At 51.0% G+C, this 13,951-nt stretch overlaps 1 protein-coding gene across 2 annotated transcripts in view; it reads right to left on the reverse strand.

Annotated features, from left to right (window-relative positions):
- Positions 1 to 1,026: 1,026 nt before the first annotated feature.
- NDRG1 (N-myc downstream regulated 1) overlaps positions 1,027 to 13,951 on the reverse strand; it is a 53,121-nt gene continuing 40,196 nt past the window's right edge. For both annotated transcript variants that reach the window (XM_025871161.2, XM_025871160.2), the window contains 6 exons: positions 13,389 to 13,445; positions 12,525 to 12,576; positions 11,402 to 11,449; positions 10,038 to 10,073; positions 6,093 to 6,144; positions 1,027 to 2,939 (listed from right to left, as the gene is read on the reverse strand). In XM_025871161.2, coding sequence (XP_025726946.1) covers positions 2,728 to 2,939; positions 6,093 to 6,144; positions 10,038 to 10,073; positions 11,402 to 11,449; positions 12,525 to 12,576; positions 13,389 to 13,445 — 457 coding nt within the window. In that variant the 3' untranslated portion in view covers positions 1,027 to 2,727. The remainder of the gene's footprint in view (positions 2,940 to 6,092; positions 6,145 to 10,037; positions 10,074 to 11,401; positions 11,450 to 12,524; positions 12,577 to 13,388; positions 13,446 to 13,951) is intronic.

Raw genomic sequence — 13,951 nt, forward strand, 5'->3', positions numbered from 1 at the left:
ATGTGGCATCCTGGACGGGATCCTGGGACAGAAAAAGGATGACAGGGACTTAGTAGTGACATTCCAATGAAGTATGGAGCTTAGGGGCACCTGGGTGGCTCAGTCCTTAAGCATCTGCCTTCAGCTCAGGTCACGATCTCAGGATCCTGGGATCGAGCCCCGCATCGGGCTCTCTGCTCGGCGGAGAGCCTGCTTCTCCCTCTCCCACTCACCCTGCTTGGGTTCCCTCTCTCACAGTGTCTCTGTCAGGTAAAAGCTTTAAAAAAAAAAAAAAAAGTACGGAGCTTAGTTAACAGTAATGTATCAATGTTGGTATCTTAGTTGTGACCAGTGCACCATAGTGAAATGAGGTCTTACGAACAGGGGAAACTCGGTGTGGGGTATATGGGAGCTCTGCACCATCTTTACAATTGTTCTTGTGAATTTTAAACAACTAAATAAGCCTAAATAACAATGGGAGGTCATACTAAAACCTGTTGTGTTTACATTTTTTTTTCAGTATAGTAGAAATAAGCACTATAGCGATGTCACTGGGTGTGAGAAAGGGAGTGGTTTTATCACATGCTTTCCCATAATAAAAATAAAATGTAAGAAAAAAAAAAGATGTTTCCTTCTAAATATAGGTTGAAAAGCTTTAACTCTTTGTCACTATGCTGCCTGAGCTACTGAGCCTCTGAAATGGGGCTGGTCTGAATTGAGAGGCGCTGTCCTGTGGAATACTGATTTTCTTAGCATAAAGAAGATGAGTTCTCTTAATCCTTGTCATATTGATTCTATGTTAAAATGGTAATGTTTTGGATATGCTGGGTTAAGGGAAATATATTATTAAAATTCACCTCACTTGTTTCTACCTTTTAAAATAACGGCTGTTAGAAAATGTAAACTTACATATGTGGCTCGCATTATATTCTCAGGGGACAGTGATGCCCTTAAGGCAGGTGTCGCGAGGCCCCAGGTAAGGAAGGACCCCTCCCACGACTGTGGGGCTGCACACACGACCTCTCAGAGGAAAAAGACTCAAGCCACTGCAAAGTTACAAATTTATTGGTCTGGAAATAAATACAAACATCTCATTAAGAAACTCCTCTGGAGAGACTTTACACAACAGTTTCCTGTCTCGATTCAGCCACTCCTGCCCTGACCCCTGACCTTTCTGCACAGGTCGGGCGGAAGCCTCCGGGTGGTACGGGCAGGAAACTGAGTCACTGCCCCTCCAGCTATCTAGAAGCCTTGACTACTTCCTTCTACCAACTCTAGGGTCCTGAAAAGCACCAGGCCCCAGTGGCTGATTCGCATCGATTCATCCCACTCAGATCAAACTTCCTCCAAGAAGATCCATGGTTAGCCAAAATGAGAATCAGAAGCCAGTAGTACAGGAACTTGACGTTGCCCAGAAATGTCAGTGGTGCCACCCCATTCAGCAGAAGGTTAGAGGGGCAGGGAAGAGGGGAAGGCAGGAGAGGGAAGGCAATCCCGTGGAATATTCCAGAATCCTCTCATCTTCTCAGCCAACACCCCCCCCATGTGAATCCCCACCCCCTGCAAGAGCAAACGGTTGTCCCCAAAGATCCAGTGATGTTACCAGGTCAGAACGTTCGGCTGTCAAGGTCAGATTCAACCCCACTTGTCAGAGATCAGAAGCTGGATTTGACTCAATCACACAAGATTCCTGGGAACCAGGGTGGGATCGACTGAAATCATGACTGCACTGGATCCCATCACAACCACAGAAAATCCCTTACATCTAATAACCCAAATACCCCCCACCCCCACCCTATTCCCCTGTACCCACCCCCCCACCCCCGCCCCCACTGCATGGAGACTCATCACAGCCAGGTACGGCTATTTGGAATGTTTCCCTTCATATCAAAGAAAGCAAGTACAAACCTAAGTCGTCTTCCCCACAAACGAAATCCTCACTCACGTATTTGGGGTGGGAAGTCGGGGCTGACTATGGAGGCGGCAGACAGCAGAGCCAAAGGCTCAAATTCAATGATACCAATGTTTGCCAAGACCATTTCTTTGGAAAGCCCGGAGATTTTGCTGCCCACTTTCATTGTCCATTGAAAGGGTGCCAGAAAAACTGGCTTGTATGTTTCGGCATTAAAAAGTGGATATATACACAAACTTTAAAAATCTATGTCTTCACGTCAACTGCGTAGATTTGTTTTTCCAAGCATTCTAGCCTCCACGTAAACGCCACCTCTCTCCTGCTTCCTGCTTTGTGCAGTTAAAAAGAGCTACCCACAATCCGCTGCTCTCCCCCTCCCCAAATGGAAACAGGGTTCTGTTTCCAGAAACTGGGTCAGTTGGTCTTTAGTTGGAGAGGAAACAGGAAGTAGAGGGGCTGGGCTTCCGACAAAGAGCCCTTTAGAACCAGGATGCTCGGGTCAGCAGAGGCCTGGATTTAGGAAGTGTTGCGGGCGGCGTGTCTTGTTTTTGGCAGTTTGGTGTCTCTGAGGGAGGGTGACGGGGCGGCCATCAGGCCAGCCGTCAGTGAGCACAGGACACTGAGATACTTCTTTTCCTTCGGTCTGCCCACCCTGCCCCTGCTGGGAAAGGCACCCTTGACAAACCCAGTCTAACTGTGTCCCCCCAGAGCTCTCTTACACCATAAGCTTTGGGTTAATACGAGTTATGTGTGGTGTGGCAGGCGGGGGCGGGAAGGGCCAGAGGAAGGGCAGCTGCGCGAGCCCAGAGTCCAGGGGCGGCCGTGGTGCGGGCCGCCTAGCAGGACACCTCCATGGACTTGGGCCCGGCGTTGTTGCCGGTGGCCCCGGAGTTGGGGGTGATGTCCAGGCGAGCACCCTCGCTGGTGTGGGAGCGGCTGCGGGCGCCCTCGCTGGTGTGGGAGCGGCTGCGGGCGCCCTCCAGGGACGTGACGCTGGAGCCGGAGGCCGTGCGGGAGCGCATCAGGCGGGTCATGCTGGCCGAGGGCACTGGGGACAGAGAGAAGAGGCACCCGGTTAGGGACCTGAATGCCAGGGGCACCTGCACGCCAGCAACGGGGCCTCCTCCTGCCTGACCCGTCCATCCCTGCGGCCATCCAGGCACCGGGCTCCCCATCCTCCGTATCCCCTCACAGAGGCGGAGAGCAAGTCCCCGACGGGGCTAGGGACTTGAGATCACACGGTGGCTTGAACCTAGACGTGGGTCTGAATCCCAAGTCTGCCGCTCGCTTACCGCTGGGTGACTTTGGAAGTGACCGTCTCTGAGCCCTCCATCCCCATCAGTAAAACTGGAATACCGATCCCCTAGTATCGGCACCCCTGTGTGTGCCCGCGTACCGCAACGCCCTACTGTCTACAATATCTGGCGGGCGTCAGCTGGGCTAATCCCTCCATGCCACAGGTGGGGAAACCAAGGCCACCCAGCAAATATGCGGCCGGCTGTCACCTGTCGTCTCTTCCAGGGAAGCCTGTGAGCTCCCAGGAACTATCTATGGCATCCATCCATCCTTCGGGACTTAAAATTACCCTTGCACATGGCAGATGGATGAGAAAGTGAAATGAAGACAAAGCGATCCCCCCACCTGCACTGGGCTGAATCCTGCCCTCCACCCCCCAAAATTCATAGCCACCAGAATCTAAGAATGGGACTACGGTCCTCGCCGATACATTTTGTTAAGATGAGGTCATAATACATGAGGCTGGCTGCTCATAAGAGGAGACAGAACATCCCTCCACATACACACACACACACACACACACACACACGGAAGAAGGCCACGTGGACACAGAGCAGAGATGGGAGTCACATGGCTACAAGCCAAGGAACAACAAGGGCTGCTAGCTCCCTCCAGTAGCTGAGATGAGGCAAGGAAAGATCTTTCGAGAACCTCTGAGGTGAGCATGACCTTGCATACATCTTGATTTTGGACTTCTTGCTTCTAGAGCTGTAGTACTGTGAAAGAACACATTTCTGGTATTTTTTAAGCCATCTGGTTTGTGGAGATTTGTTACAACAGCCCTAGGAAACTACTACACCACCTAAAGCATCACCGCAAAGGCAACCTTGAACAACCGACGTCACAATCTGAGGAAACCGATAAATACATATACGTGCTCAGTGGTTACGTTAGTCACTGAATGTGTGCAGGGGTTGGCTTGCTGGGACACATATCCACAAACAAAAGGAATCCTTGCTGCACTGAACTCCCTTCTCCAAGAGCTAATGTTTAAATCCAGAGACAATCGGGATCGCTCCCACATCTGTCGCTCACGTTTTTTCTGAGTCCCTATTTCTCAACCCCAAATCTGAGAGTTTTCCTGACCTCACAGGGCTCGCAAGTGACCATGGAATGGTGTCATGGAATCAAAGAGCGAGTCATGCCTGCAGCTTGAACAGGCGCTCAGTAGATGACTACTTGCGTTCTCTGTGGACAAAAGCTCTTCCTGCTCTCTTCCCTCTAACTGCCAGAGGCTTCAGTAGTTGTGTGTGTGTGTGTGTGTGTGTGTGTGTGTGTGTGTGTGTGTGTTTCGTAGGGAACAAGGCCTGCCTTTCACTTCCTTTCTCCCCAGAATACACTTGTGAGGCAGAAATCCAAACCCGAGAGAGGTCCAAGGCAAACGAGTCATGATGTATGCCCTGCCTGGCAGCGTTCCCGGTGCCCTACCTCTACCTGCTCGCTTTCCCTCGGGAAGGCAGCTCAGAAGGCCGCAGACCCAAAGACAGATGTTTTCTGTTGGAATAGGGCACCTAGGGACATGGACTCTGCCCGACGCATGTAAATCAGGCTCATGGGCTCTTGGCCTCTCTAGAAACTAAACACGGCTGTGGCCAACCTTAAGGCTGTGGTCAGCTTACCAAATATACCATTACTATTTTAAACAAATGAATAGGTTCAGTCTCGGGGGGGCGGGGGGGAAGGAAGAGATCAGACATTCAGACTTCCTCGTTAAGATGGGCTCATAAATTCTAAGCAGTCGGCAGAAAAAGCCAAAAGAACCATGTCACGGCTCACACCTCCGTTGGACCATCTGTGGCCGCTACCCACCAGAGTGCTTCCACTTGGCATGGTCGGTCCTGGTCATGGGACTGCATTTCTGAAAAAGGGATGGAGGTGTCTAACGAATAAACTAGAACTGTCACACAAGAAACCAAGTCCTTGAATTATGCTTCTATTTATCCTTCAATTCCCAAATCCAAGGATTTGGCAAAGATGCACTGTCTTGAATATAAGCAACTTTATCACCCGCTTACACAGAGCTTTACGGTTTTCAAAGGATCATTCCCCACTCTGCTCCTTGCTTAATCTCTCCAAACCTCAGTTCCACCATTTGTAAGATGCGGATAAGAGGATGCCATAGGATGGGGCACCTGGGTGGTGCAGTCGGTTAAGCGTCCAACTCTTGATTTCGGCTCAGCTCATGATCTCAGGGTCATGACACTGAATCCTTCACTGGGCTCGGCACTGAGTGTGGAGCCTGCCTACGATTCTCTCTCTCCCCTCCTGCTGCTCCTCACCCCACTTATGTGCACACGCTCGCTCTCTCTTAAAAAAAAAAAAAAATGACATAGGATTACTGTGATGGTTATATGAGAAAAAAATGAAGGATTTACTAATAATCTTTCATCATTACCATCACCACCATAATCATCACCACCACCACCACCATCATGACAACGGGAAGTCTCTTAAGAAAGCACGTAATCATATATATGCAACCGATCAATCACTAAATTTTACCTCTGAAACTAATAATACACTATACATTAATTAAATTGAATTTAAAATTTAAAAAAAAAAGCACGTAACCAGAATGTAAAAGATTTTCATGGTTCCACTGTTCTCTTTTTGGTGCTTAAAGAGTTAGTCCTGAATCTAAAGAAAATTCCCTGCTACGAAACCACAGCTGTTCATCAGTGGAGGGAAATGAAGCCCCACGGTATAAAGAAGATACTAGAACCTCTGCACTGCCGCCCATCCTCCACACACCAAAATATATCTTTCCCTGACCTTCCTAGTTTGCCAAAAGCTGACGCTGGCCAAGATGATACAGAATACTCACTCAAGCCCAGTTCAGGTCACTGCATTTTCATTCCCATGCCTGCCCCTCGCCCCACCACCTGCCTAGAAAGGTCACACTTACTGTATCCCATGCCCTGCACGAAGTACTTGAAGGCCTCAGCAAGCTTGGCTGGCTGCAAGAGAAAAAGGGAAAGTATGGTCAGTTGCCAGAGGTCCGATCCTGAAGGGCCACGTGGAGCTGTGCCCATGGTCACCTTCATTCAAGAGCTGGGCCCAAGAGAGAAGGCTACCACATGCTGATTGGACAGTCCACAAAAGTAAAGACTACAGGGTATTCATGGGGAGCAAAATTCACTTTGGCTAGGGAGAAAAACTGCAATTTCACTTCATAGCTGGGAGAATTTGGTAAAGTCCAGAGAGCCACACTAACATCTGAGGGTTTCTGTAAAGACTACACTGATAAGAGTGATGTATCCAGCTCAGCTTCTAGAACTAACAGCACCAAGATCCTGTGCCACCCACTGTGCCAAGGGCTTTGCAGCATTATCTCATTTTCTCTTGACAATAACTTTATGAGGCTGGCACCATTTCCACATACATTTCACTGCTGAACAGTCATGGAGAGATAAATAATCCATTCACAGTCATACAATTAATTCATGGCGGGGAGTCCTACAGATGAATCGAGGGCTTTCCAAACTCTATGCTTTCAAGGCAGTTCACTCTCAGCCTCAAGAGCAGGCAGGCTGGCTGGCTGGCTGAAGGGACGGTGCATAGATAGGTAAAAATAAGATGGATGGATAGAAGGAAGGAGGATGGATGGATGGATGGATGGATGGATGGATGGATGGATGGACAGATGGACAGTTGGATAAACCAATTAACCAATTCAATGGGCTACTTTAAGTGAAATGATTTGGGAATGCTGAGAACATACCCAGTTCCATCAATTACTCTCCCCAAATTTAGATTAATCTGAACTGGGAGGTGAATGCTCTCAAGTAAAGGCCATACCCCCAGTCTAATTAACTGCAACTCTCAAAAGCAACGCCCTGGGTCTTTGCTCCTCATACTCTTTCTGCCCCAGTGAGAAGTCAGCAGATGCAGTGTTCCTGCCCACCCCCAGCAACTCCTGCCACTATTCTACAAAGAGTCACATGAACACTTAAAGGAAAGGCTGAGGGGTGCCTGGGTGGCTCAGTCAGTTAAGCATCTGTCTGCCTTCAGCTCGAGTCATGATCTCAGGGTCCTGGGATTGAATCCTGCATCAGGCTCCCTGCTCCTTGGGAAATCTGCTTCTCCCTCTTCCTCTGTGATCCCTCTTGCTTTCGTTCTCTCTCAAATAAATAAATAAATCTTAGAGAGAGAGAGAGAGAGAGAGAGAGAGAGAGAGACAGATAAAGTGCGGCTGGGCTCAAGTTGCCCTCTGGGGTTTGTGTGACAACAGTAAGAAAGTGACAAGCTGCCACTGAGGCTGCAGAGAGCCACAAGCATCTGTACCCAGCACCGCGGCAGAAACAGTCCTTCAGCCTCTCTTCCCTTCGGTGACACTGCAATAAACACTTGCTCCTCTCATCTCTAAGGACTGTTGCCCTTGCAAATGGAATGAGGGATGGGAACGCCGTCAACAGACACCCAACTCTCGTAAGGGCAGGAGGAGGAGGAATGACACAGTAAACGGGCCTTCCTGGACTGGTCTCCTGGAAGCCTGGGCTGGTTCAGCCGCCGCCATGCATTTACAATGTGTTTTCATCATGGTCGGGGCGGAGCTGTTCTCATTTCCAATACAGAAAAGGAAGAAGGGAAAGGAGAGAGGGAGAGCGGGGAGGGAGGGAGGACAGAAGGAAGGAACACTGGCGCCCCTTCTCCCCGAGCCAGCCTAAAGAGGGCCCTGGGGTAGCAGTGTCTCGGTAGGTGTCCCCCCGGCAGTCTCAGGAGCAAGCTGGATGGCTAACGGCTCCACCACTAACATGCAGGTATTAACTCACGCTTCTGTCTAAGCTGGGCTCTGCGGGGAGCCCATCTGTTCCCTCTGCGGGCGGGGCCTTCCCTGGTTTCTCCCAGCTGTCAAACGGGCATAACACAACAGCAGGTAGAACACCAATTTTGTCCTTCTCTAGTGGACGCGGAGGGAGCCACTGGGGAGAGGCGAGTAGAGCCACCAAAGGCCACTTGTGTCTACACTTCTGTACAGAGTTCTGGAGGGAGAGTCTGCAGGGAGATGAGATCCAGAGCAATCAGTCAAGGCCCAGGATCCACCTGATACAGAAATTTGCTTCTCAGGGTCTCTTCTGCAGACCCCCCACCCCAAGTGAGAGACCTCACTATCCCAGACAGAAGACCCTTCTCTTATTGGGACAGCTCCAGCTGCTACAAATTTTATCCTGCACCCAAATGAACCTGTCAGCCGTTGCCCCCTCCCTGGGGGACTCAGAGCCAAGACTCTCCCTTTTCCATCAGAAGGTCCTTGAAATTGGCAAGGCCGCATGAAATTAATCAAAGAGCTGATCCCTCCCAAACCAAGAGGCTCTCTATAGCACCACACCCAAGAGTGAGAAACCAGAAACTACCTATAAATGTCCGGCAATAGGGCGTCAGGAAAACCAATTACTGTATCTGTGCAATGGCATTTTGTCCTGCCATTAAAAACAAGATACAGAGAGTTTTTTAACCAAAGGAAGAGAGCTCTGAGATGTCAAGTTATGTGGACAGGTGAAAAATATATACGCAATATGATCCTAATTTTGCTTAAAGTAACAAAAAAATGTATGCAAGTATATCGAAAAAGAGACTAGAAGTAAATACTTTAAAGTCTGTAACAACGGTAACCTAAAGTTGGGACACTATGGATGTGTTGTTGTTTTTTTTAAAAGATTTTATTTATTTATTTGAGAGAGAGAGAGAGAGAGAGAATGAGAGAGGAAGCACATGAGATGGGGGGAGGGTCAGAGGGAGAAGCAGACTCCCTGCCGAGCAGGGAGCCCGATGCGGGACTCGATCCCGGGACTCCAGGATCATGACCTGAGCCGAAGGCAGTCGCTTAACCAACTGAGCCACCCAGGCGCCCTGGATGTGTTTTTTTTAATTATTCTTTTATTCACCCGTATTTTTAAATTTTTATTGATGAACATGTACTACTATGTAACTAGGAAATTACAAGTACTAAATACCACCAATTAAAAAAAAAAAAAAGCCCAAACTCATAAAATATACATTTCAGGTCCTTGTCCATTACTGAGGAGGGCACATAGCCCTTTTCCCCTCAGCGAATATAATTTTTGTTTGTCTGATCTCCCCAGCCTGGGGCCATTGCCCAGATGACAGGCTCATGGATAAGAAGCCCCTCAGCCAGGGCATGCAGGAGTCCAGGGTCTGGATGCACCTGCTGGGAAGAGCCAGTGGGAAGACCTAGGGTGACGTGGACGCAGAGGGAGCCACTGAGTTGCTCAGTGCCCTCACCCTTGACTCTCCCAACATTCTGGCAGGTGAGAGGGACCCCAAAAGCATGCTCACTGCTGCATGGGAGGCTCCCCAGGGAGCTCAGGGGGGTGGGGGGCCGCAGGGGGAGAAAGGGTACATGTATCTAGAAAAAGACCCAGATTCAATTTTCATCAAGAGAGCAGTGGATGACAGAAACTCTGAAGTCCCCTTCAGGACGGCAGGGAGAAACGGAAGAAAGAAAAGGCATCATTCCATCCTTTCCCACAGTCTGGTGGAAAAGACAACCACCTCCTCTCTGCCCCCTCTGCTCGGGCCTGGAGCTCTGGCTGAAGCCTGTGGTCTCTGAGGTCAAACACCAGACACACCTAGACTCGGGTCCACAGGTGTCAAGCCATATCCATGCGTGAAACCCCCTCCCCCCTATGAACCCCAGGGTCATCCACCACGCGGGGGTTCCTAGGTGATCAAGTCCCGATGTGCAAGCACCTTTTGTAAATAGTAACGTGCCCACAGTGTCATCAGATGTCATAGTGAGGTGGGGGACTAGGAGACAGTCGGGGAATAGGCGCTAACAGGACACAGACACCTGCCTTCCATCTAGGGAGTGGTGACAGGTAGGACTCACCTGGGAGATCTGCGGGAGGCCACCACAATCTGCCATCTGGGAAAGAGGGAGGCTGGTCAGTGCCAAACACCACGGCAGAGGTGTCCCTCCCTATGGGCCCACCTGCCGCTGCCCTGTCCCCGTTCAACCCCATTCTGGGGGCAATGGGCACCTGACGGGTGGGGAAGACACCCATCCCCACCTAGCAAGGCTGCTCTTGTTACAATCCATCTTGGCACTGATCTGTGTCTTCTTGACAACCGAGACGCTAGATGCCCTGCTACGCCCAGGAAGGAATTTCCCTCGGTTCCTCGAGAACCGGAAGGTGTGCCTGTCCCACTGCAGAGGCACACACTGGGCCTGAGTGAGCTCGAAGAACTGCAAGCCTCCCACCAGGGTCCGTGTGACCAGAAGGCCTTCAGTGCGGGAGGCCCTGTACACACACACTCTCTTTAAACGTTCCCTAAGACAGAAACTGCTCGATCTGAGCAATGGAGACGAGGAGACGAACCCTCCCCCTTCTCGAATGCTCCTTCCTCCTCTCCCTACAGCAGAAACTGTGGCCTGTCCGTCCTTCTCCTGGGACAGAGGCCCCGATGCTGCCGGCGTCCAGACACAGATGTGTTGGGATAATTAAGACAAAGGGGCTCCCGGGTTAGCCAATCAGCAGCCCCCTGGGGCCCAAAGCCCAGCATCTTCCAGTCCTGCAATTTCCTTGAGAGGGAATCTTGATAGAAAAGCTATGTGAAGAGCCAGTTCCGGGGACCAGGTCCCCCCCCCGAGCATCAGACGCCTCCCAGTGCCTTTCACAGGGCCGCTGAGCGACCCACAGACCCTCAGCTCCTCTTGCCCCCTCATTTCACACAGGCCCTTCCTGGGTCACCTGTCCTCCCCGGGGGGTACAACCACAACGGGTCCTCATCTTGCATGGTGCCTTTGGGCCAAGGCTGCCACAAACACCATGGCGACCGGATTGCGCGGGCAGGGAGGCCACAGACCCTCAACCCAGCCCCGGCTCAAGCTCCCAGAAGAACCTGGCAGACAGAGTCCTGCCCTCCCATGGCAGAGCCCCTCTCAGAGCAACGCCCAGCCCCACCCTTGCGAGAGCCCCCGCCCGCACAACTGCCAGTCCGTCCCTCATCAGAGCACCACGGCCGGCAGCCCAAAGACTCTCGGGATCCCAGAGAGGGTTCCCGTCATCTCTGCAGCCTAGGGTATCCAGCCGGGCCCAACAACAGATAGATGTTCGTGAACGCGTACACTAAATAATTATTTCTATGGTCTCTGACCACCAGCTGTGCCTCAATTAGGCGCCACTCTATTCTGCAGCAAACTAGGGGTTTCTGAGAAGGAACAAAGGCAAACTCGCATCATGCTGCCTGTACCTTGAGGAGAGTAGTCTTTGTTGGATCCAATTTCGAGTTGCACTCCACCTGGACAAGGGAAGGGAGAAGAAATCTGTTAATTTTCCATCTAGAGCCAAAGTCATCAGCCTTCCCCCTTCGCTGCAACCATCATCAGCAACGCCCGTCTTCCCGCCTAGCATGGAAGAGAGAATGCGGGCTTCGAGACGAAGCAACGTGGCTATGAATTCCAGCCCTGCCATTACTAGCTGAGCGACCGTGGACAAGTTAATTTCTTTGAGCCTCAGTTTCTTTATCCATAAAATGGGGATAATACCCTTTTTCAAAGGGTTGTTACAAAGATGAGCTAACATCTAGCAGATGCTCCAGAAATAGATGCTAAATGAATGGACTTTTTTAACCAGCTGTTGCCAGAGATTCTACAAGTTCAACATCTCTAGTCCCGACAACTATTCTTCAGACAAAGTGACATCCACTAATTTAATTTGTCAATGACCATCTCAGAAGTGCATCCAAAATTGGGCAAAACACCCACATGTAAACCAATGATGTTCAAAGTGCCTACAGTAGAACTCATCACCTCCCTTCAGGTGAACAATGTATCTCTGCTGATGCATCCTATGATTATGCCCAGTGGGTCAGATCACAGGAAACTCACGGTCCCTCTGCAAATCCTACTCTGTAGCCCACTGCACAGGGCGTGTCACCACTTTAGGACTCTGCTCAATAACCCCTAAGTTTCCCTGTCTCCAGCTATGGGGATGTCGGAAGGGTCGAGCCTGTGCTTTGCCTCCATGTCGCAGCTGGGAATTAAGGGTTGAAATGACCCAGAAGGCCTCGTCGAAGCCCCATTCCCCAGGTACCTCTGTGCCCTGCCAGACAATCAGGCACCAACCAGGTCTGAAAACTCTGATTTCCAAATGAGAGGAGAGTCTGTTGGCCAGGAAGCCAAGTGGCGAACATGCCCATCAAAACAAACCAACGGGGGGGCGGACTGGCAGGAGCTGGGGCCTGGGAGAAAAGACAGAGGGCCTGGTGCCAAGCAAACAGGAAAAGAGGCCGGTATCTGGGCCCTCTGCCCAAGGGCCAACCAGATTTGGACTGCTGGATTAAGCACATAAATAAGTGAACGATTCCTACATACCACAGCATCCACAGCAGGAGAACTGTCCCCAACCACCAACAAAGAAGGGCACCTGGGAGCAGGGAGAGAAGAGGGAGTTGACACAACGTTTATTTAAAGATTCACATGCTCCCAGGCCTCCCAGGCTGGGACCAGAGTTCTAAACACTTATTTTGATTTCCTCAGTAGCCTTTGCTCTTTTTACTTCCTTCTCCTTCTATCCTCTGCTTTGTTCTTAGGATGCACTGGGACTGTAGTCATTTACACCTTAGTATGAATTTCAGCCAGAGTCTTTCTGGGCCCTCTTGGTTTTAGTTTCAAGCATGCTCTCCTCAAGGAAGGATGAGTAGGAGTTTGCCACCAATCAAGACCAGAGACCAAGAGGACATGCCTGACAAAGGGAATGGCATGTCGAGGTTCAGGTGTTAAATAATGTGCTTCACTTACAGTAACTACAAGAGACAGACGATACTGGTGGAATGCAGTTAGTTGTACCCATGACTGTCTTTTTCCTCCTAGCCTTATAGGGCACTTTAGGGTGGGACTCGGGTCTTACTCAGCTCCAGGCTCTGTGAAAGCAAAGCCTAACGCAGTATTCAACATAGAGCAGGTGCTTCATAAATTCTATCCCAAGTATACTCGGCACTGCTTCTCTGAGATCCAAGGCTCCCACCCAGGTCTCAGGGACACCCCAGGAACTGAACCCCTGCACAAGGAGTAGGCGATTTGAGACTGGGTCGTGCCTGACTCGTGGGAAGAATACCCCCAGGGCTTGCTGATTACGATGTCCTGGCACAGAGCACCACTCCCGCCAAACACAGAAAGAAGGCCCTGCCAGTGGCTGAGCAAGGCGACAAGACAGTGAGGGGGAGAAAGGCCACTCACTGCAGGGTGACTGTGTGGGCTCCGGGCATCGGCCGCTCAATCTCCAGATCCCGCCGGCTGCGGACAACGGACGCACAGTTACATGGTTACACAGGCATCCCCTCCCACCTCGGCGATCCCAGGAGGTCCTGCCATTGGCCCTTCTAGCAAACCACCCGTGTCCCAACCCGCACGGCTCTTGGGACATCACAGCCTCTTGGGGTCCATATAAATGGTTTCGGGGACAGCGGGACTGATGCATTTCCCGTGGAGCCCACCTCCTTGTCCCCAACCTGAGTTCCCTACACAACCTCTTTTAGATCTCAGACCTGATCCTTTCCCTCCCTCATTTCAAAGCCTCCCACGGTTTCGCACTGTGCGGCGTCATGCCCAGCTCGGGCCCGGCCAGCCCCGTGGCTCGCCCCCGCAGACCTCGACCCAGCCTCTCGCCTCCTGGCGGCTCCCACCACCAGACACCCTTTGCCAGAGCATGGCCTGGAGCCAGACAGGCTGGATTCAAATCACAGCCCTCCACTTCCTCGCTGCGTGACTTTGGGCAGGATGCTGAACCTCTCTGTGCCTGT

Source organism: Callorhinus ursinus, unplaced genomic scaffold, assembly GCF_003265705.2.
Source record: "Callorhinus ursinus isolate GAN/ISIS: 27379988/994484 unplaced genomic scaffold, GSC_fseal_2.0 scaffold5, whole genome shotgun sequence".
Taxonomy (NCBI): domain Eukaryota; kingdom Metazoa; phylum Chordata; class Mammalia; order Carnivora; family Otariidae; genus Callorhinus; species Callorhinus ursinus.